At 34.7% G+C, this 23,358-nt stretch overlaps 2 protein-coding genes across 2 annotated transcripts in view; one reads left to right on the top strand and one right to left on the bottom strand.

Moving 5' to 3' along the window:
• Positions 1–11,463, top strand: part of RECQL (RecQ like helicase) — a 32,116-nt gene extending 20,653 nt beyond the window's left edge. The window contains exons 8-16 of the mRNA XM_077170246.1: positions 1,219–1,385; positions 2,291–2,372; positions 3,439–3,587; positions 3,679–3,796; positions 4,295–4,433; positions 5,784–5,875; positions 7,025–7,244; positions 7,573–7,702; positions 8,299–11,463. Coding sequence (XP_077026361.1) covers positions 1,219–1,385; positions 2,291–2,372; positions 3,439–3,587; positions 3,679–3,796; positions 4,295–4,433; positions 5,784–5,875; positions 7,025–7,244; positions 7,573–7,702; positions 8,299–8,463 — 1,262 coding nt within the window. The 3' untranslated portion in view covers positions 8,464–11,463. The remainder of the gene's footprint in view (positions 1–1,218; positions 1,386–2,290; positions 2,373–3,438; positions 3,588–3,678; positions 3,797–4,294; positions 4,434–5,783; positions 5,876–7,024; positions 7,245–7,572; positions 7,703–8,298) is intronic.
• PYROXD1 (pyridine nucleotide-disulphide oxidoreductase domain 1) overlaps positions 4,296–23,358 on the bottom strand; it is a 50,363-nt gene continuing 31,300 nt past the window's right edge. The window contains exons 7-12 of the mRNA XM_077170247.1: positions 23,071–23,171; positions 14,339–14,477; positions 13,272–13,384; positions 12,579–12,701; positions 10,723–10,860; positions 4,296–9,960 (exon numbers count right to left, since the gene is read on the bottom strand). Of these exons, the coding sequence (XP_077026362.1) occupies positions 9,712–9,960; positions 10,723–10,860; positions 12,579–12,701; positions 13,272–13,384; positions 14,339–14,477; positions 23,071–23,171 (863 nt within the window). The 3' untranslated portion in view covers positions 4,296–9,711. The remainder of the gene's footprint in view (positions 9,961–10,722; positions 10,861–12,578; positions 12,702–13,271; positions 13,385–14,338; positions 14,478–23,070; positions 23,172–23,358) is intronic.

The raw sequence follows: 23,358 nt of genomic DNA, 5'->3' as shown, positions 1-23,358 counted from the left end.
AGTTGTCACCTCTGTGAGTTTGCTGCTGAGCATCTGGTGGTGGGCCTGTTGCCACCATTGATTTGGCAAGCCCTGCCTTTGGGGAAAAGAGCTGAATAAGGAGTGGAAAAGAACTAGGCCAAGCTAGAACTATTTGGGTCCCTCTGTCTGTCCATTAGCCTATCTGAGAGAGTAATGGCAGTTGGTTCACGTCAGTCTTCCAAATCTTGCACAAATTGTCCTTTTTGACCAGATCTAACTTGGAACCATGTAATGAAGGGGATTCTGACAGTTCCCAGCTTAATGGAGTGGACAATAGATCCATCCAGCATAATACCTTGTGATTATTAACAGACAGCAGTTAGCCCCACTGAACTGCTTTCTGTTATCTGAGCATGTTGAGTACTTTCATGCCAATGTATCTGCTATATATATGTTATATCCTCTACCTGATGTTTTATTCTTCCCTTATGTATGAAGTTCTCCTCATCCTTTAAGATCCAATTCAAATGTTGTCTCTGCTTTGAAACCTTTACAACTTCTCAGTGATTTTCTTCTTTGTGTTTCATAGCAGTCCTCAACCTTAGCATTTAGCAATTTCTATGACATCTCTTTATTACTTTCCTACGAAGTTCTTAAGGGATCTTAAGGGCAAGTTATTTAGATGTTCATGGCAAGTATGGGCCCAGGGTGTTTTCCCTGATAAAGGTCATATAGAAGCAGTGTCCTCACCAGGTCTTTTCTGGTCTGAATTTATGGACTTGAATGATACTACTAGATGGTAGAAGGGTTTTGACAGATGGCCTCTTTCATCTCTTGTTAGTTTTGTGGTTACTCACTGTCTTCAAAATCCACTGTTTAACAGTCTCTGTAATCTACTAGTGTGAGCTTGTTGGAATCCCACTCTTCAACCGGGAGTTCCACCTGTGGCCAAGGACAGTGTTTCTGAAAAGCTAATTAAAAGAATAATAGGGGTGCACAGGTGGTTTGGGAGAATGCTCGCCTTTCATGCAGGAGGCCTGGGTTCGATTCCTGGACCATGCACCCCCCCAAAAAAAAAGATAAAAAGGAATAATAAAGTCTGCCTGTTTTAAAAAAGACTATGAAGTAACTACAGATTTACTAAGCTACCTATGGAAGTAAAATCGCAGTAGTCACTGATTAACTACATAGTGTTAAAAGGTGAGTTTTAATCCTTAGAGGATGGACCCCTTTATATTCTTTTTTTTTTTTTTCCAGATTATAAGGCGCTTGGTATCTTAAAGCGGCAGTTTCCTAATACATCCCTTATTGGGCTGACTGCAACTGCAACAAGTCACGTTTTGAAGGATGCTCAGAAAATTTTGTGTGTTGAAAAGTGTTTTACTTTTACAGCTTCTTTTAATCGGCCAAATCTTTATTATGAGGTATAAAATTTTTATGTCAATTTATTAGTTTTGTGAATGACTTCAGCATAATAGTTAGCTTTTTATTATATTTATTTCCATGAATAAAAGTTAACTATGTACAAAAGTTATTAAAATTAGGAGATGATTATAAGCAGACTCATTTATCAGTGCTTATTCTTGTGTCTGTTTTGCTACATAATCCTTTGTTAGGTTAAATAGAGGGTACTGGTTGATATTATCTTTTATAAAAGATATGAGCAGTCACATATATTTGTTAAATTTAAGTATACTATTTCTTGAGCAAAGATGGAGAGAAACTATAAAATTGTGCCAAGGATACCAATGACTTCATTATTGAAATTTATTTCTAGATAATAGAAACATTAATGTCATTAAAAATTTGTGGATAGATTTTGATATATAAACTTGAAAGCTAAATAACCTAACAGCTGTTTTTTTCTTTCTTTCCAATCTTTTTAAGAATAGATTTTACATTTTTCTGAGGTTTTCATTGAATAGTTATTTGTGCTGTGGTTTCTATTTTCATAAAAGTAGTATCAGAAAAATTTAAAAGTCCTCCTCTTTACAGGTTATTCATTGATTTGTGCATCCCCATATCTAGTAATTTCAAAATAAGGATCAAGAAGAAAATCTGAGAGGTGACAGGGTTGAGTCTTATGGGGTGAGTCACTGATAGGAGCAAAAGGGTAAATAAATAAAAATACTATGCCAGCGTGGGCCACAGTGGTTTGATTCCCAGTGCCTACCCATGCAAAAAAGTAAATAAAAAACAAACAAAAAACCCACTATGCTCATGAAAATTATAAGTAAAATTGTAAGCACCTAGAAAATTGTAAGTAAATGGCTACTTGGATAGTACTCATTAATGTAGTTTTAAATAAGTGAGCTATTTTTGTTTTCAGGTTCGGCAGAAGCCCTCAAACAATGAAGATTTTATTGAGGATATTGTAAAGCTCATTAATGGGAGATACAAAGGGCAATCAGGTAATACAGAACATGAGCCAGCTTCGAAGACTTAGCAATAACTTTTAAAAAGTACTAAGTAATATTACACTGATGTGATGACATACTGATAAATGACTAACTGAAAAATATTAATGCATGGCAGATCTTTGAAAATATTGTGATAAAATTAACTTTTTGGCCATCTTAGAATTGGCTTATGTCACAAATTACAAGGGTCATAGAATTACTTCTTTATACTTAATTGCCTTAAATAATGGACCTGATGACCTAATGTGAATTAACGGGAAGACATATTTAGTAATTACTCATTGTTTACAAGATATACGGCTTTGTACTGAAATTTGAAAGAGAAATAAAATGATTTCTTACGATAAAGGACATATTTAAAATATTGATAATTAAACATATATTTTGGATGGGTTATGCATAGAGTTGAGAGTATATAAAAATTTGTTCCAAGATGAATGAGTAGAGAAGTGTTACTAAAGCAAAGAGTCCATATAAAAGCAGTATTTTAAAGCTGTACTATAGATTTTCAGGAGATATTAGTAGGTGCCCTGTGTAAAAGGAGTTCCAAGGTCAAATAAGTTTGAGAAAGGCTGCAGCTATTTATCCCTTTTGGATATTTTGCAGGGTATATCAGCATATTACAAGCTCTGAGAAGCCCTGCAAATAAAGAGAAACATGTTTAACTTTGTTTATTGCAATGTTCCCCAAACTCATTTGCACATACAACTTTTTTCACAGCACACTTGTTAACATCTTATGGAGCTATGAGACATCAGTTTGAGAAATACTATGTAGTAGGAGATAAAGGTGGAGAGAGAAAAGAGGTAATGAGAACCAAAACTGGAGGTTAAAGGCTCACTTCTGTAGAGCAAGCTGATGGTCTAATGTTGAATTATATCAAAAAAAGGGCTCAGACCCTTGAAATTTTTCATTATTCTCACCATTACCACCCCCATCCCACCCCCTCCAATGCATTATATTCATCAGGGTGTATATGTTGAAGATGTGCGCATGTTGAAAATAAACTTTCAGGATTGTACCATATGTAACTAACAACTGGGCATATTTTTTACAGGAATCATATATTGTTTTTCCCAGAAAGACTCTGAGCAAGTTACAGTTAGTTTACAGAAGTTGGGAATTCATGCAGGTGCTTACCATGCCAATATGGAACCAGGAGATAAGTCCACAGTTCATAGGAAATGGTCAGCCAATGATATCCAGGTTAAGTATATATCTTCAGCAGAAGACTAACTTAGCTTTACAAATATTTATGCTTGACTTAATTAACAGATAAAATATTCAAACATTTTAGGTAGTAGTAGCAACGGTTGCATTTGGTATGGGAATTGATAAGCCAGATGTGAGGTTTGTCATTCATCATTCAATGAGCAAATCTATGGAAAACTATTACCAAGAGAGTGGACGTGCAGGTATGTAGAACTCAAATCCAGAAGTAATTTTAAGAAAAAGCTTCTCCAGAAAACACATTATAAGTGACGTTTAATAATTACAGTAGTTTTAAAATAAGCAGTGAAGGCTTTTTGGTAGTTTTACACTTACTGAGATATAGAAAAGTTTTATTTGTGCTCTGTTGGAGTGTATCAGTTGTTTTTATGTTTGCTAAGAATATGTGATGTCACCCTTCCCTCCTGAATTTTTAATTAGTGTTTTCAAGTCTATAAATTAAACAACGGGGTTACATATCTCACATTTTTAAAAATTTATTAAAGCTGATTGCTGATAAATCTTAGTCACTTTATTTTTTTAATTGACAGTGGCTATTACAGATTAACTTTCACATCTGAAATTTCTAAATGTGGTATATTTAGACTATGAAGCTTTGCTCGCTAATATTACATATATTATTTTTGTATGTTTTGAATTTTTTAAATTAACTTTGAGGACTGAAGATTTCTCATAAACCATAGGTCGAGATGACATGAGAGCAGACTGTATTTTATATTATGGCTTTGGAGATATATTCAGAATAAGTTCAATGGTGGTGATGGAAAATGTGGGACAACAGAAGCTTTATGAGATGGTGTCATACTGTCAAAACATAAGCAAGTAAGTCACATTCCTTTTTATAATTTTTGACAATTAAAGACATGCACAGATATGAAAGTGTGTGACGTTATTTTGAGTACTTACTAAAGTGAGTAGACACATTGGTATAACACTGTGGTGCAAATTCATAAAAGCAGATGTCTGCAGGATGGGAACCAGTACATGAAGCTCCAGGACCTGCTCTAATCCAAGAAAAGATGTTCCCTCTATCTACTCTTTATCTTTTCCATTTACCTACCTATCAATCTTTGAGATAATCCTCTAAACTATTGTTTTAATTGGTGGTTTCAATACAAATAGCGAATTCAGGCTTTTTCTCTTTGACACTGGCATTCAGTGACATGCTTTAATAATTTTGAAAAGGTCTATAGTAAGATAGTTATTTGAAGGTTGAGCTCAGTAATACATGCCATCCTATGGGCTGATGGATCCATGAAATAATTCAGAGCAGGATCAAGTTTGTCTTTCAGCAATAAGTATAAACTTATTTAGTGGTTTTAATTATACGATAAAGTCTTAGTCATCTTCTTTGTACTCTTCTTGCCCATCATATAAGAAGGGCTCTAAAATGTTGAATCATGAACAGTAGTTGGACAGTGATAGTATATGATACTTTTTTCCTATAGATGCAACAGTAATCCCATTAAAGATATGGGAAAACCAAAATTTCCTTAAACTCCAGTGGCTCTCCATGAAGCATGTTCTTTTAATTGACTCATATATTAATATTGGCAAATTTAAGAACCTGCTTTGCTATCAAGATGATTCTCTTGTTGGTTATAAAATATTGAATCTCAAAATGAAACCCAGACATCATCTTAACTAAGGTCCACATCCTAATCCCTGGAACCTGTGAGTATGTTTCTTCACATGGCAGTGAAGAATTAAGGTTGTTAATCAGCTGACCTTAAAATAGGGAAATTGTCCTGGATTATTTAGTGTACACAGTATAATCAGAAAGGTCCTTAAAAGTGGAAGAGGGAGACAGAAGTAGAAGTCTAAGTGATGTGATGTAAGAAGGACTCAACCTGCCACTCTATGAAGATAGAAGGTGGGCATTAAGGAATACAGGTAGCCTCCAGAAGCTGGAAAATGCAAGGAAACAGATCCTCCCTTAGAGCCTCTAGAAGAAATGCAGCCCTGCTGACACATTAATTTTAATCCAGTGAGACCTGCATTGGACTTTATAGATCTGTAAGATAATAAATTTGTGTTGTTTCAAGCTACTACGTTTGTGATAATTACCACAATGGGAAACTAATAAAATGTATATATAACCTTATATTTTAAAACAGGTATTCTTAAAATTTTATATCATTTAATAATTTGTATCTCTAAATGTGTTTTCAGATGTCGCCGTGTATTGATAGCTCAACAGTTTGATGAAGTGTGGAATTTAGAAGCATGTAACAAAATGTGTGATAATTGCTCTCAAGGCATTTGTGAGTTTACTGTTTTTTAAAAAACTTTATGAGCTAATATATAAGCTAGGACTACATGAAGCAAGTATATCTAGATCCCAGAATGGATTTAAAAGATTAAGTGGGTTATGAGTAGAATTTTCCACTCATATTCAAAAGGAGTAACAGCTTTGAAACAAAGATGAATAAGGGAAAAAGTCATAAATGGTATATACATATTTTCTATTGCTATACTGAGGGCACATGAAATTTTTAAGAAACTAAAATTTCAGCTATCTCTGAATAGAAATTCTGTTTATATAAGCAAAGGCTAACCTTTCTAATATTTAATAGCTGCCAATTAGGAAGAGAAATTTAGTGCAAAATAGAGATTATTGTGAATCATTTTTGATCCTGATAATGGCTTTACTCATGAGACAGTAACTTACTTTTTTTTTTTTTTCATGGACAGACACCGGGAAGCAAACCCGGGTCTCCAGCATAGCAGGGTAGAAATCTGCCTGCTGAGCCACTGTGGCCCTTACTATTGTTTTGACACAGTATTTTAACTTCATCCTGAGTGCATGTGATTTTTTTTTTTTTTTTTTGAGATCAGGATTAACCAATACTAAATGCAAGGCTCATGGAATTCTGATGTTTGATGGACATTTGTAACTCTGCAATTAGAGAAATTTGTTTTTTAGTTAACTAGATTGTCTTATGCTGACCAAATTAACAAAAGTCTGATCTAAATCAGTGTGCTAGGTACTTAATTAAAAATGGGAGTTAACTGTCCAGGACATCCTTGTTTTTAAATCAAAGTGACTAGGAACCCATACTAGTTTTATAGTGTTTTGCTTAATGAGCACAAATCAGGTAATGAAGAATAGGCTGGCTCTGTTATAAACCAAATCTCCTAGTAACTGTCATAATCACAGCCTGCAGACACTCTCTGTTTCCTAGTGCAAGACTTTCAGATAGTAAAGTTATTTTCTTTACATCACTGTAAACCCCAGTGCCTTCCAGACACTGTAACTTGTTTTAGTGATACAGACTTGAAGAATAGTCTAGTCTTAACTCAGAACACAATAAGAAAATCAATGCTGAGGGTGCCTCATGTAGATAAGTAGTTCTAAATGTTTGGCTGCTTTATAAATGTCAACGGCCTACACCATGTGTCTTTCATTACAGCATTTGAAAGAAAGAATGTAACAGAATACTGCAGAGATCTAATCAAGATCTTGAAGCAGGCAGAGGAACTGAATGAAAAGTTAACTCCATTGAAATTGATTGATTCTTGGATGGGAAAGGGTGCAGCAAAATTGAGAGTTGCAGGTGTTGCTCCTCCCAAACTTCCTCGTGAAGACCTGGAGAAAATGATCGCACACTTTCTTCTGCAGCAGTATCTTAAGTATATACAAAATCATGTCTTGTTTTTAGTGATTGCTTCTTCTTATTTTTTTATTCTCAGCAAAATAAATGGTTTTGCAGTTGTTCCATGTAAACTCTTAAATACTATAGGAAATTTACACACAAGGCAAGCTCAAACAGCGATTACTTACAAGTCAAAAAAGCACAAAACTAAAATACTTTCTAAAAGAATATTTGCATTCTTATAGTATGTTTTTATTTCATATCAACATGCTACTTAGAATTATTGCACTTTGCTTTATAAATTTCAGTTTGATTTCTGTGACTTCTTCAAAACCTTTCTGATTGTTGATCTTTATCTTCTGCAGAGAAGACTACAGTTTTACAGCTTATGCTACCATTTCATATTTGAAAATAGGACCCAAAGCTAATCTTCTCAACAGTGAAGCACATGTTATTACTGTACAAGTAAAGAAAACCACACAGAGCTTTTTCAAGGTAACTGGCTATTAATTATCAATTTTTATATATTAAAAAAGTACATTAAAGCTTTTGGGAGGCTTTCCTCTACTTGCCTAGTATTTGTTTAGGTCCAGTTGAACGCAAGAAAAATAAGTTTTCTTACATTCTGGGGGTGGAAGAACTTTGTTTTGGAGATATTAGTGGAGGAATCGAGTCTCTAGTCTTTTAATATAAGAGTAGGGTTTCCAATGTTTTTGAATGTGAGGACTCCATTTTAATGCACACTGCTTCCATGATATTGTTTGTGATCATCTTTGTTGAGACATCTGTCTGTGCGGATCCAGAGGTTGAAAACCACTCTTAAACACCATATGCTATCAAGCCTGCAAAGTCAGGCCATGTACCATTTTTTCTACAGACGTTTCATGTATTCTCATTAACAGCATAGCTCCTTCTATTCAACAGTGGGAAATTCAGCTCATATTTGAGTAGAAATTTGAAGATAACAGCCAGACCACTGGACCATTAAAGAGCTAAATGACATAAAACAAATATTTTGAGATTATGACTCTCATGAGAAAATTGAATGGCTGAATTTTTACCAGGGCATTTGCTTTGTTGTTGTTTCATAGACTGAATCATCTCCAACTTGTCATTCTGGAAAAGCTGACAGAAAGAAGGAGGAAAAAAGTTTTGGTAACTTTGAGAAGTCTGCCAACATGCTTCACCAATCTGAAGCCAAGAATACAGGGGCTAAAAAAAGAAAAATTGATGATGCCCAAGATGACTGTTGCTAAATTTTCTAGGAAAAGATGAGTTTTTGCACATTTATATCATTTTTATAGTTAATCAAAATCTTAATGTCTAAACAATTTCATTAATGCTTCATCTATATGGACATATATTTTCAGAACTTGTCTTATTGTAGTTTACACATTCTGAAAATTTGAGATCATGAATAACTTATATAATTTTACAGTATATAAGAGAAAAATTTAAATATTTTCTTATAGGAAATATTCACATGTAAGATGTTTAAGAGAATTTGCCACATCTTATCTTAAACTCTTTATGCCTTAATATCTTAGTTGTTGTTTTCTTTTGACATAACTCTTGACAGAAATATTATACTGACAATTTTACATATGTTTTGTCACTAGAAATGAGTTATATTTAAAGCCGAATAATGTGGATGATTTCAGGTTATAAAAACAGCTATAGAATCTAAACAAAAAAGGGATAAGGTATCAATACAAATATTAGTTTATAAGATATTCATCTCTCAGTAGAAAAAATCTATAAGCTCATTGAAACCACATTCTGTTTTACTTCTTTCTTTTTAAAATAAATTGATTTATTAATGAAAATATCTTCAGTTTTCTAAACTATAAATCCTTTGGGTATTTAAGGAGAATGACCTTTCAGGCTTGAGTTAAACTGGCCAGTCTGAAACTATGAAGGAATATCTAACCAGTTTTCCCAAGTAAATGAGAAAGTTTTTTTTTTAATTTTTATTGTGGTGACTTATATACAACACAAAATTTCCTGTTTTAACCACTATAGTATGTAATTCAGAGATATTAATTACACAATATTGTGCTACCATCGTGATTGTCCATTATAAAAATTTTTTCATTACTCCAAACATATTTTGTACTTGTTAGGCAATAACTCCCCAATCACAGCCCTATTTTGACAACTCAAAATCTTCATCAAAGAATGACTTTCTGATCTATATTTTGGTTAAATAGATAACCACCGAGCTAAATCTGCTCCAAAATCTAAATCATGAATGAACATGTTTAAGTTTAAAAAATAGATGAATAATTTACAATTTTCTACACAACAGGTAGTCAATTTTGTTACAAAATATGTATTAACCAGAACTGATTTCATTCTTAGATTTTAATTTTTTTTTCATATTTTTCCACTAAAATTATCTTCAATGTGGTTATCATTAAATCAGTGCAGTCATTCACAACATTGGCTTGTGAATTTTTTTTTTGTCTTATTTGGAAATTTATGTGGTTCTTGAAATGCTCTCTTCAGTCAAAATAATCTTCTATATCAATATTTGGATCTAACAGACCTTCTCCATACGATGAAAGGTTCATCTGATTTAAAATTAAGTTTTCAAATGTTTCTTCCAAATCAGTTTCACCAATTAAGACAGCTCCCATCATTCGCCCATTTTGCATGACAACTTTGATGTATTCTTGTCCTTTGGTACATCTCAGCATTAGTTCATGATCTGAACCTAAACCCTGCGCATTGTATTTTCCCAGCAACACAACCTATATATAGGGATAAAAAAAAATTCTAATAAGTATCTAAAAGGAATCATAATAAGCATTTATTTTGTGTTATGCTAAAATCTAGTCACAAAACTTGACAGCTAAAAATGTTACTGGGGAAGTTTCTAAAGAAAAGTTTAAATAATACATGTATATATAAATTTATACATTTATATGTATATAGTCTACAGATGACACTAGTGCACAACCTTTATAAGCATTAAAAATCTAACAAATTAAAATTAATAAATTTGTAGGGTATGGACTTTATTAGCCCAGAGTCATGGTTTAAAAATTCTAATAAGGAACTGAGTTAAAATCTTTCATGGTCAAATTACAATTATTTAATCCTTGTGAGTTGGTGTGTGTTTTTCTCTTCATCTGTAAATTAAGAAAAATCCTGCTTCAGAGTAAGAGAATTAAATAACATAATATGTATATGAAAATAACTGGTTCATTATTATGTGTGATAGCTATTCCACGTACAAAGGAAGGATGAATCACAAATAAAACATAGAAATGCACTAATGGAACAAATCTGGAGAGTGATTTTTTTCCCCCTTAAACTATAAAATTGTATAGCTGGAAGGTGAATAGTGATTATCATGTAATTAGGAATTAAGACCAGTGGTAATGCCAGATATTGACTTCAAAGATATGAGAAAAGATTTCATTTTTGTAAAATGATTAAAACCATGTAAAATTTGAGAAAATTAGATGATCATATTTAGTCATGAAAAGGCATTAATTTAACTATCTTACCTTATAGTTAAAAAATTTTGTTACATGAGCAAAAAGTTCAAAGCTGAAATCCATGTCAATAGTGTCTCCTAAATTGGCTGCAGCCATGCACTTTGCTGCATACCATCCCATCTGTCTAGCCTGGGTCCACAGCCTCATCTGAAATAATTTTAAAATGTTATGCAATACCATTTTTCATTATTATTTGGAAAGTGCTACCATTTTAACTTTGTAAATTCCTTTAAAGGGGTTCCAAGTTTGACAATACATAGATCAGCAGGATCTAGCCATTTTTCATCTTTGCCATGGAAGCAATAACGAACCCAAACTAAGAAACTGATTCTGATTATTTGTTAATTCTATTTAAATCACTGCCTCTAAAATTAAATCACTGCCTCTAAAACTAAAGGCATGTACTCACCAATTATGCATGTTTCAATGAAATTTCTACTAAAAATTACTTTAATATTTCAACCTATTCCAGGTGAGAATAAAATTAATTTGCCAGTATAAGCTTATCACCAACATTAATAGACATGCCAATCTAATGAAAAATCTGTTTCATTTCCAGTAAGTTTCAGTTTTAGGTACTACCTAGACAGTTAAGGATACCTTGCTGTTAACTTCAATGGTCAGACAGATATAAATTAGTACCCAGCCTCAAGACATATGAGATTTCAGCAACTGATTATGGAAAGTCATTTGAATTCCTCTCTACAAAAGTGTTAATTTCCTCTGTATTCTACTTTTATTGTAATTTGACAAAATTTTTGACTTTCTGGGTATAATCCCAGGGGTTTTAATCTCAGGGGATTTGCAATGTTAAATAAAAAAAAAAAAAACCAACTCCTAATTGAGGCTTTGTGACACTTCTGCCACAGAAAGGACAAGATTGTACAGAAGACTGAAAACCAGCTACTTTGAAGAATTTTAGAAACACTTAAACAGGCTGATTAACTCTTGTTATAAATGTTATATGTAAAATATAGTAAAGATGCCTCTTAAAATACATTTAGCCCTTCCACTACTTTATACTCAATTCACAGTTAATCTGAATTTATAGTATCTTATTCAGACCAGCTGGGAGCTGTTCTTTAACAAAGATAAAGTGTTGGATGATTCTGTAACATCTACCAATGCCCCCAACTCACACACACACACACACACACACTCTTACACACCCTGCCCCCAGACAACCTCACCTATGGCCATTTTCTTTGTCTTCTATTATTTCTGTTCCACCGTGTGAAGAAGGTATGCAACGCTGTGAGGAAGAAGTCTAGATCCAGCTGGGAGGAGTCAGGCTAAGGAAGGTTGCTCACCATAGGATAATTTTTCATAACTCCCAGAGGGATAGAATAGTGCAACCAGGAACAGAATGCTCTGTTTATGTGTTTTATAATCAAGGTAGATTTTTTTGGTTTTTTAATGACCTAAAGCTGTGCTGCTCATATGGTAGCTATTAGTAACATTTAGCTATTTAAATTTAAATTAATTAAAAGTAAAAAAATTCTCAGTCACTTTAGTCACATTTCAATTGCTCAAAGATACATGTGTCTAGTGGCTACCAAATTGGATACTAGAATTACAGCATTTCCATCATCACAGAAAATTCTATTGGATAATGCTGATAAAGTACCTGAGAATGAAAAACAAGTCTTTTAAATTAAAAGATAACCTACTCAATACCAGTACTATATAATTTACTAAGAAGGAAAAAAATTCTAGTGTTTTTTTTTTAATGTCACAAAACACCATTAATAGCTTCTTTCATAAAGTAGCACTGAAAACCTAGAAAACTAGATTTGCTCGTAACAACCATTTTATATTGAGACAAGATCTCTGATAAAAACATGTAATCATGTATGCTAGATTACCTGCTGCCAGACTGGGCTGGGCTGCCACGACGCAGTGCAGATGTCACCAGCTGCATAGATATCAGGAATTGACGTCTGCATATGATCATCTACTTTCAGGCCACCATCTTGTCCTAGATCAAACTAAACATTTTTCCTTGTAAATGAAAATAATAAGAAAAAAGAAATATGACTGAAGTAAAAAAACCAAGTCAGATTTTACCTTGTTAGGCTGATCTTTAATTGAAAAATAAAAAATATCTGCAGAGTTTAGTCACCAAAGTTGAATTTCCAGCAAATCAAATTCCTACTTAAGACATACCCATATAATTCTTAGAATTTCAATAACCGTATCTCACCCAACTACAAGAATATTCTCGTTTTTTCTAAGGCTCATATGATAAAAATAGCAAGATACAAGATGCTTTCTCTAAAAGAATCACTTCAGAATTCATAGGAGCAGTTAGTCTCCTATCAGCCATTAGATAAATTGTGCATTATGTCCAATTGAAGATGACGTTTGTGTTGAGATGGTAGTGGCTTAAGGATTTTAAGCAGTAAAGGATAGTGCAAAATCAAAACATGCATATAATCAATTATTTTTAGCAATCTTAACTTATTAATACAACAGTTATTTATGCTTGAAAGTCAGCAATCTTCATAAAAAATTAGTACTTTAAAATATCCATAGCTGAACAAAATATTTCTCCTTACATTGTTGCCATGGAGAAAAGGCTCTGTATTCGGTATAACTCCTGTAGCACTGACAATGAAATCACAGCCATATATCTTTTCATTAGTCAATTCCACATATACAGGCCACGTCTCTTAGAAAAGAAAAAGAAAGATTTTCTTCTCAAATGTAATCACCAACAGCTGTGTCTGTAGTGTTACATGAATTTAATGATTACAAACACAAATAATTAAAAAAGGAAGGCAAGAGATAACTTTAAAACACCCCTTAATAACTCTTAACTGTTATAAAGTACAATTGCTAAAACTTTATTATAATTCATTCATCCTATTAACTGGGCTTTAAACTTTCTGGAATCACAATAAACAATTATAATGCAATTAACACCATCTCCTTGTTTTTGGTATAATTACAAAAACTGACATTCAGCTTCTCTTTCAAATTTAGACATAATGCCAACAAAGTAAATTTAAAGTGAGTTTTTTCAATTATTTCTCCATAAATCTTTGTTATACTCCACTTAGGGTTTAGCCCAACTAGATTACTCATTTTCAACGTTTTTCTCTGAATATTCATATCCAACTTTTAATATTCCCTTTTCCTATGAAAAAATTCAAAGAATTCAGAACAGTGGAATACCTCATATACTACTAGTTTGGGTGAGTATACCTCTTCCAATGATGGCAATTCTTACAGGATGTGTGGAACAGAAATTAGGAGCACTACGTTTTAGGCCAAATTTATAGATTTCAATCTGTTTGAATTTAGGATAGTCATCTCTGAAAGTTTCAGGATTTTTTAGTTTTAGTTTCTTTCTTTAGTTTTAATCTGCAGGATACTCTGATTGACTCAGTTACAATGGTTCAACACTATGAGCCCTGTGTAAAATATAAAAGCCCAATACAAATTAATTTATTGGAAAACTTAAAGAATAAGCTGTGTAAATGAAACATTACTGAGTTTTATTTTTACTCTTCATGTTTAAATTTCATATGAAAATTTAAAGTTTTTTAATATAGTAACAGCAAAATTAAGTTATCTTACTTTTAAGTAAGCAGATATCTATTTTTCTTATTTCATTACTTACCTTCATCAGTTGTTTTAGATGTCTTATTATGATGGTCTTTTGGAAAAGCCAAGGACTTTTTCTTCAAAATTCTAAATTCTTCCTGAAGGTAAATTTTCTTTACTTCACACATGGTTTCAATGTGAATCTTATGAAAAAACTAAAGTAAACAAATAATGATCACCCTCCTATTCTAAAAAGAATGACATGAGTTGTAGATGATGAAAACGAAGTTTGTAAAATACATAGGAAACAATTTATAAAAAATATAATTATTATAATACAAATGACAATACATTAGATGCTCTAAAATAACCCTCACATTTTCTACATATGAAAGGGGTATAAATTCATTCATTCAGTACTTAATAAGAGATTCGGTAATTACATCGGGAGATCATAAATGAGACCATGTTGTAAAATTTTTTTTGATTATTTTATTTTTAGTTCTTAAATATTTTTATTGTAAACCTTAACAAACATACAAATGTTCTTTGACATATAAACATTCTACACATAGTGTATAATCAAAAACCTTAACAGTTAAATTTTAAAAAAGTAATTTGTAGGAATGTATACATTCCCCTAAGGTACACATGATTTATTTATTTAGAGCACTTTCATTATTAAAAAAAAAAAGACATAAAAAAATCTAAAACACCATATCCTTTAAACCAAAACAATACACAAACATGGACATTCTTAACATACAAAATGCCATACATGGTGTAGAATCAATGGCTCACAATATCATCACATACTATTATGTTCATCACCATGATCATTTTTTAGAACATTGCATCACTCCAGAAAAAGAAATGAAAAGAACTCATACATACCATATCCCCACCCTCCCTCCCATCGACAACTAGTATTTCCATCTACTCAATATATTTTAACTTTTGCTCCATTTTTTTCTGCACCCCTTACCACTCCTTGTCATTGATCACTAGTATTTCAAAACTACTCAATTTGTTTTAACATTTGTTCCCCCATTATTTATTTATTTATTTATTTTAATCCATATTTTTTACTCATCTGTAGGCTGCTTTTTTACCTTCTTGACAAACATCTTACTGAGTTCCCATTTATCTATTTGTTTTGTAAATGCTTGTGGTTTGGGTGTAAGGTCTAGGAAACCATTTCCTATTGCAAGGTTTATAAGATATTTCTCTAAATTGTCTTCTAAAAGTTTTATGGTCATAGTCTTAGCTCTAATAGTTAGGTTTTCAACCCATTTTGAGTTAATTATTGTATAGGGTATGAGATTTGGATCCTTTCATTCTTCTGCATATGGATATCCAGTTCTCCAAGCACCATTTATTTAAGAGGCTGCCCTGTCCCAGACCCTTCAAATATTGGCTTGACTGCCTTATCAAAGAGTAATTGTCCATACATGAGAGGGTCTATTTCTAAACACTCTATTCAATTCCACTGGACAGTATATCTATCTTTATCCAGTACCATACTGTTGTGACTACTGTAGCTTCATAATATGCTTTAAAGTTAGGTAGTGTGAGACCTCCCACTTCATTTTTCTTCCTCAAGGTATTTTTAGCTATCAGGGGCACCCTGTGCTTCCAAATAAATTTGGTTGTTGGTTTTTCTATTTCTGCAAAGTAATTTGGATTTTAACTGGTATTGTATTGAATCTATAAGTCAATTTGAGTAGAATTGACATCCTAACTATATTTAGTCTTCCAATCCATGAACACCATATGCTCTTCCTATATTTAGGTGCTCCATGATTTCTTTTAGCAATTTCTTGTAGATTTCTGTATATAGGTCTTTTGTATACTTAGTTAAATTTATTCCTAAATATTTTATTCTTTTGGTTGTTATTGTAAATGGAATTTTTTCCTTAATTTCTTTCTCAGACTGCTCATTACTAGTGTATAGAAACACTACTGATTTTAGGCTGTTTATTCTTGTACCCTGCCACTTTGCTGTACTCAGATATTAGCTCATGTAGCTTTGCTGTAGATTTTTTTTGGGATTTTTAACATAGGTGCATCATGTCATCATCAAACACTTAGTTTTGTTTTACTTCTTACTGTCCTTTTTTTTTTTTTTGCAGCTTTATTAGTGGGCTTGGAAAATTTTAAGCAGCTACATTGAGTCTTCTAATGCACTGCTTTAATTAATTCAGAAGAAGCTGGGTTTTTTAGCTTTGAATCTCAGGTTCCTCTAAGGAACTTTATTAGGCTGTGCACTAATACTGGCTGGAAGTGCTCCACTGAGGACCATCAACATAAAACATGGGTGAGATGCTCTAACTCAATACTCATGCTCAGTAACTTGGGTGAAAACAAAATCTACAACAGAATTTGAGCCTTGATATCATAAGTTCCAGAAAAGCAATCTGAAACAGGTCTGTATTCTGAACACAACAGACCACAATGATTTTTGAAATCAGTAACTCCACCAAATATGTTTCAAATATGTTAAGTGAACCGCCCCAGGCTTAACGGCTGGGGAGTAGTGACGCCATGATTTGAACCCAGGCAGTCTGATGCAAGAACTTAACCAGTGCATTTCTCAGGTGATTTCCAATCCCTGACCAGATCCCAGAACCTGTCCTCTGGTGATTATCAGAACCAGGTGACAGAACCAAGTGAGCAGTATTTGATGACTAAAATTTGTTGTGATCCCAGGACCTTATGAAATCTTCACTTACATATCTCGTGGGAGGTATAGACTTCCTCCAGACATTGGTCCCAGCAAGGACTAGAGTTGTACTTATGTGGGGTAGGAAAGTCCAATGCAGTTTGTTCATTTTTGGCTGGGCTGAAGTTCTGCAAAATTTTGGGAGCAGAAGGATGTCTTGCATGTCTAGATGGCAGCCTCTAGGATCTCTGGTACTTAGGTTCTCAAGGTATAAACTCAGCATGGCAGGTGCTGGCTTTCTGAGCACTGGAAAATGAGGACTCAATGTTTCTGGTTCTTGGCTTAGCTCTTGGGACACCCTTGGCAGCCTGAGTCTGTGATGATAAGACTGCTTATTTCAAGAGCTGGGTCACTTTGAGGAAAGCCATTTCCAAGCTTCAGAAGCAAATTTCACTGGGTATTCTTTCTTCTTTGTGGGCCAGCTGACATCATTCAAGATGAGATATATGTGGATGCCTACTGAGGGGTCCAACCCAAGTACTGCCTCCCTTTGCTGCCATGGTACCATGCCTCATCTAAAGAGCCATTTTCCACTCTGAATCTTCCAGCTTTTTGGATGGCTCCATCAGCATCACTGGAAATAAGCAGCTCCACAGATCTGTTTCCTACTGAAATCCCCACATCTACAGCCTAGGTCTTTCAAGACAGAGAGGTTGACCTGGGACTCTAGTTCAGGATCTCAAGGGGCTGGATGCCAAAGGAGAGAGATGATTTTGCTTTCCATAGAAGGGTTTCTGCCATCTGACTTCCACAGGATCTGCTCATCAGTGGATTCATCAGTGGCTCCGGAGGCTGAAGTGCTGTGCTGGGGCTCTTGAAGCAGCACCCCTTGTGCCATAGCCCTGCCCTCTTTTGCAGCAGGAGTGAGGTGGCTGCCCTGCCAGGGCTGGGACCATGGGCTCGGGTGCACTTGGGTGGGCTCCTGGATGCCTTCTATTTCTTTTTGTCTAATTGTTCTGGCTAAAACTTCCAGCACAATGCTGAATAACAATGGTGTCAGTGGGCATCCTTGTCTTGCTCCTCATCTTACAGGGAAAACTTTCAGCCTTTCCCCACTGAGGATGTTGTAAGCTGTTGGTTTTTCATATATTCCCTTTATCATGTTGAGGAAGTTCCCTTTTAATCCTATCCTCTGAAGTGTTTTTATCAAGAAAGGATGTTCAATTTTGTCAAGTGCCTTTTCTGCACCAATTGAGATGATCACGTGTTTTTTCCGCTTTGAACTGTTGATGCGGTGTACTGCATTAATTGATGTGCTTATGTTGTACCAGACTTGCATACTTGGATAAATCCCACTCGGTGATGGTGTTTAATTTTTTAATGTGCTGCTGGATTTTATCTGCATGCATTTTGTTGAGAATTTCTGCATCTATATTCATTAAAGAAATTGGTCCGTCATTTTCTTTTCTTGTAGTATCTTTGTCTGGCTTTGGCGTTAGGGTGATATAGAATGAGTTAGGTAGCTTTCCCTCTTCAATTTTTTTGAAGAGTTTGAGCAGGACTGTTACTAATTTCTTCTTGAATACTTGGTAGAATTCACATGAAGCTATCGTCCTGGATTTTTTGGGGGGGGGGAGGGAGCTTCTTGATAACTGATTTAATCTCTTTACTTGTGATTGGTTTGTTGAGGTCACCTATTTCTTCTTGAGTCAATGTTGGTTGTTCATACCTTTCTAGGAAGTTGTCCATTTTATCTATGTTGTTTAGCTTATTAGCATATAGTTGCTCATAGTTCTCTTATTACATCCTTTATTTCTGCATGGCCAATGGTTATGACTCCTCTTCCATTTCTGACTTTATTTGCATCCCCTCTCTATTTTTTTCTTGTCAGCCTAGCTATGTGTCCATCGATTTTATTAATTTTCTCAAAGAACTTCTGTTTTTTATTTTCTTGATTGTTTTCATCTTCTCAATTTCATTTATTTCTGCTCTAATCTTCGTTATTTCTTTCCTTTTGTTTGCTTTGGGGTTTGATGTTCTTTCCCTAGTTCTTCCAAGAGAACAGTTAATTCCTCAATTTTTGCTCTTTCTGCTTTTTCAATTTAGGCATTTGAGGCAATAAATTTCTCTCAGCACTGCCTTTGCTGCACCCCATTAATTTTGATATGTTGCGTTTTCCTTTTCATTTGCCTTGAGATATTTACTGATTTCTGTTCTGATTTTCTCCTTGACCCACTGGTTGTTCAAGAGTGTGCTGTTTAAATTTCATATATTAGCAAATTTTCCGGCCCTCTGCATGTTATTGATTTCTAACTACATTCCATTATGATCTGATAAAGTGTTTCATATTTCAATCTTTTCAAATTTATTGAGATTTGCTTTGTGATGCAGCATACGGTCTATCCTTGAGAATGTTCCATGAGCACCTGAGAAAAATATGTACCCTGCTATTGAAGTGTGTAATGTTCTGTAAATGTCTGTTAAGTCTAATTCATTTATCATGTTGTGCTAGTGTGCTAGCTAGCTGTCGGAATGCAATATACCAAAAATGGAATGGCTTTTAAAAAGGGGAATTTAATAAGTTGCTAGTTTACAGTTCTAAGGCTGTGAAATTGCCCAAATTAAAACAAGTCTATAAAAATGTCCAATCTAAAGCATCCAGGAAAGATACCTTGGTTCAAGAAGGCTGATGACATTCAGTGTTTATCTCTTAGCTGTAAGGGCACATGGCACACATGGTGGCATCTGCTGCTTTTCTCTCCAGACTTCTTGCTTCATGAAACTCCCTGGAGGTGTTTTCCTTCATCTCCAAAAGCTGCTGGCTGGTGGACACTCTGCTTCGTGATCCTGCGGCGTTCTGAAGCTTTCTCGAAAATACTTTTTCTTTTATAGAATTCCAGTAAACTAATCAAGACCCATGGAGAATGGGTAGAGACACATTTCATCTACTCAAGTTCAATCCCTACAAGTGATCTAGCCACACCTCTGTGGAGATAACCTAATCAAGTTTCCAACCTATAGTACCAACTACAGATTAGAAGAAACCGATGCTCCTACAAGACTGATTAGGATTAAAACATGGCTTTTCTAGGGTACGTAAATACTTTCAAACCAACGTACATATTATTCAAATTCACTGTCTCTTTACTGTTCCTCTGCAAGATGTTCTATCATTGATGAGAGCAAGGAATTGAAGTCTCCAACTATTATGGCAGAGATGTCTATTTGTCCCTTCAGTGCTGTCAGTGTTTGCCTCATGTATTCTGGAGCACTCTGGCTCAGTGCATAAATATTTATAATTGTTATGTCTTCTTGCTGAATTGTTCCTTTTATTAGTACATAGTGTCCTTCTTTGTCTCTTGTTTTATATTTGAGGTCTAATTTGTTGGGTATTAGTATAGCTACTCCTGCTATTTTCTGATTATTGTTTGTATGACCTATCTTTTCCCAACCTTTCACTTTCAACCTATGTTTGTTCCTTGGTCTAAAATGAGTCTCCTGTAGACAGCATACAGATGGGTCCTGTTTTTTAAAGCATTCTGCCAGTCTGTATCTTTTAATTGGGGAGTTTAATCCATTGACATTTAATATTATTTCTGAAAAGGAAGTACTTTTTCTACCATTTTGTCTTTTGCATGGGCACGCGCTGGGAATTGAACCTGGGTTTCTGGCATGGCAGGCGAGAACTTTGCTACTGAGCCACTGTTGCCTGCCCTCTTTTGTATTTTATATGCCATATCTAAATTTTTTGTCATTTTACATTTATTGACAGTCTTCATTTCTACATTCTTCTCCAGCCCTCTGGCTCCTCCTTTCTCCTGTCTCCTTTAGTATTTCTTGAAGAGATGGGCTCTTTGTCACAAATCCACTCAGTGACTGTCTGAAATTATTTTAATCTCCTCATTATTGAAGGACAGTTTTGCTGGGTATAGAATTCTTGGTTGGCAGTTCTTCTGTTTTAGGATCTTAAATAGATCATGCTACTACCTTCTTGCCTCCATGTTTCTGCTGAGAAACCCACACATAGTCTTATTGGGATTCCCTTGTATGTGATGGGTTGCTTTTCTCTTGCTGCTTTCAAAATTCTCTTTGTCTTTGACATTTGACAATCTGAGTAGTTAAGTGTCTTGGAGTATATACATTTGAATCTATTCTTTTGGGGGTATGCTGCACTTCTTGGATCTGCAATTTTACGTCTTCCTTAAGAGATGGGAAATTTTCAGTGGTTATTTCCTCCATTATTCTGTTTCCTTCTCCCTTCTTTTCTTTCTGGGACACCATAACCTCTAAATTTTTGTACTTCATGTTGTCATTCAATTTCCTGAGACCCTGCTCATATTTAACTTTTCCCTTATATTTTATGTGTCAGATTTCAAGTCCAGTCCTCTAGTTCACTAATCCTTTACGTGCCTCTTCAAATCTATTGTGTAGGATTCCACTGTTTTTTTAATTTCATTTCTTCTATTGTACCTTTGGTTCCCATAAGTTCAGTGATTTGTCTTTTCAAACTTTTGAGTTCTTCTTTTTGTTCGCCCAAGCCTTCTTTATATTCTCTCTCAATTCACTGATTTGATTTTTGGTGAGTTTTACATATCTGTTTGAACATCCTGAAGTAGTTGTCTCAACTGCTGAAATCTCATTTCAAGTGTTGATTTTTTTCCTTGGCTGGATCATATCTTCAATTTTCCTAGTATGACTTGTTATTTTTTGCTGGTGTCTAGGCATTTGATTTCCTTAATTAGTTTGTTCTTGAGGTGTTTTCATTCTTTTACCTAGGATTTTCTTGATGAATGGCTTCGTTCTCTATCTGTTCTTTGACATTCAGTTCAACTTATTCTAGACCTCTGGCATAGGTTCTGTTTAACTGGTCAGAATTTTTTAGTTCTTGTTTTTCTGTACTTTTCTTGCCTATATGGGTGCTCTTTTTTTTGAATAGGGTCTCCTCAGATATTATAGACCCTAGTTAGATTTTCCCCAACCAGAAAGGTCCATGTCTCAGGAGGAAAGTGTAGTCAGCATCAATTTTCCCTAAAGGTAAGACCCAGCAGGTTGACAATCTTTCCTGGGAAGCCTTTAGACTGTGCTTTTCCTATCCTGCCCAGCACGTGGCACTAGTCTGCCTGTGGCTTCCCACCTGTGTTCAGTGATGTGGTGCCTTTCACTTCAGCAGTCACACCAGGCTGGTGGGCATGGTTGAGACAGAGGTGAGATTGTAAGATGGCTTTAATTGTTTGTTTTCCAGTCCCTGGAGTCTGAATTCCTTGAAGGAGGGATTCCACTTAAGCTGGGCCCCATAGTTCTCTTGCAAAAGACATACCTGTGAGGGAATGAACTCCTTTTGAGTGAGTAATTACTGAATTGTCTTCAGACAAGCTTAATTCTGCTCTTGCCTGGGGCAGTGCTGGAGCCTCAGAGTGCTTCCAGTTCTATCTAATGAGCTGTTAAGGAGTAGAAAACATAAAAAAAAAAAAAAAAAAAAAGCCTTTTCAGAGCTTCAATCCCTGCTCCTTGGGTTTGTCAATCAAAAGCTTAAGTTAGCTCTTGACTTTGTGTATCTCCAGGCTCTATGTGCCCCCTTTTCTTGGGGTCCAGCCCTTTTCCAGTATTTTGTGCTGTTCAACTCAAAATGCCTCTGTTTCTATTTTTCCCCTCAGCCCCACCCTCTTCCTGCTAGGGTAAAAACTCCTAGTACCTTTAGTGCTTATTCCAGTTTAATCAGTGCTGGGAGCCTATTTTCAGCAGTCAGAATTTGTTAACTAATTCCACAATTGGAGATTGTTGAGCTAAGCTCTTGCTGCTGGTAAAATCTGTTCCCTTTCCCTTTGGGGAACCAGCCTGTCATGCCTGGGGGGAGGGGTGCCTGTTTCATGGCTTGGGGAACTTACAGTTGTATGTGGAGTCTCAGTTGTTCCACCTGTTCCAGACTGGTGTATGCTGTGTGTCCGGTCACTGAAGTTCCCCCTGCAGTTGTTCTCTACCATTCCTGGCTATTTACTAACTGCTCCGGGGGATGAACTAAATTCAGTGTTTCACTAAACTGCAATCTTGCCCTGCTTCTCTTAACTATATTTTAACCAGTCTTTATCAAATGGTTCAAGAATTTAAAATTGCATTCAGACATGTTTAATCAGTATATGAGAACACACCTCTTTCATTCCTTTAAGATTCAAGCCTTCATGCCAGTCAGGTCCTAATGCACTACCTACATTACCAGTCTTAGCTTTGATTCTTCTTTCCTTTTTCTTTCCTAAGGAGATAAAAAGCAGTTAAAAGTCAAATGATGTAAAAACTGTGAGAGAATTATACCTGTGTATTGAAACTTTTATTAGGCAATGTAATGATTCTCATACAGGATGACTAAACTAAAATGTCATCCATATTAATCACTTAATTCATTATTTTCATACTTTGTGAATGAGAGCTATAACAAAGGT

The sequence above is a fragment of the Tamandua tetradactyla genome, chromosome 7 (genome assembly GCF_023851605.1).
Source record: "Tamandua tetradactyla isolate mTamTet1 chromosome 7, mTamTet1.pri, whole genome shotgun sequence".
Taxonomy (NCBI): Eukaryota; Metazoa; Chordata; class Mammalia; order Pilosa; family Myrmecophagidae; genus Tamandua; species Tamandua tetradactyla.
The sequence above is the reverse complement of the archived record's forward strand: the minus strand, read 5'-3'. Positions and strand labels throughout refer to the sequence as shown.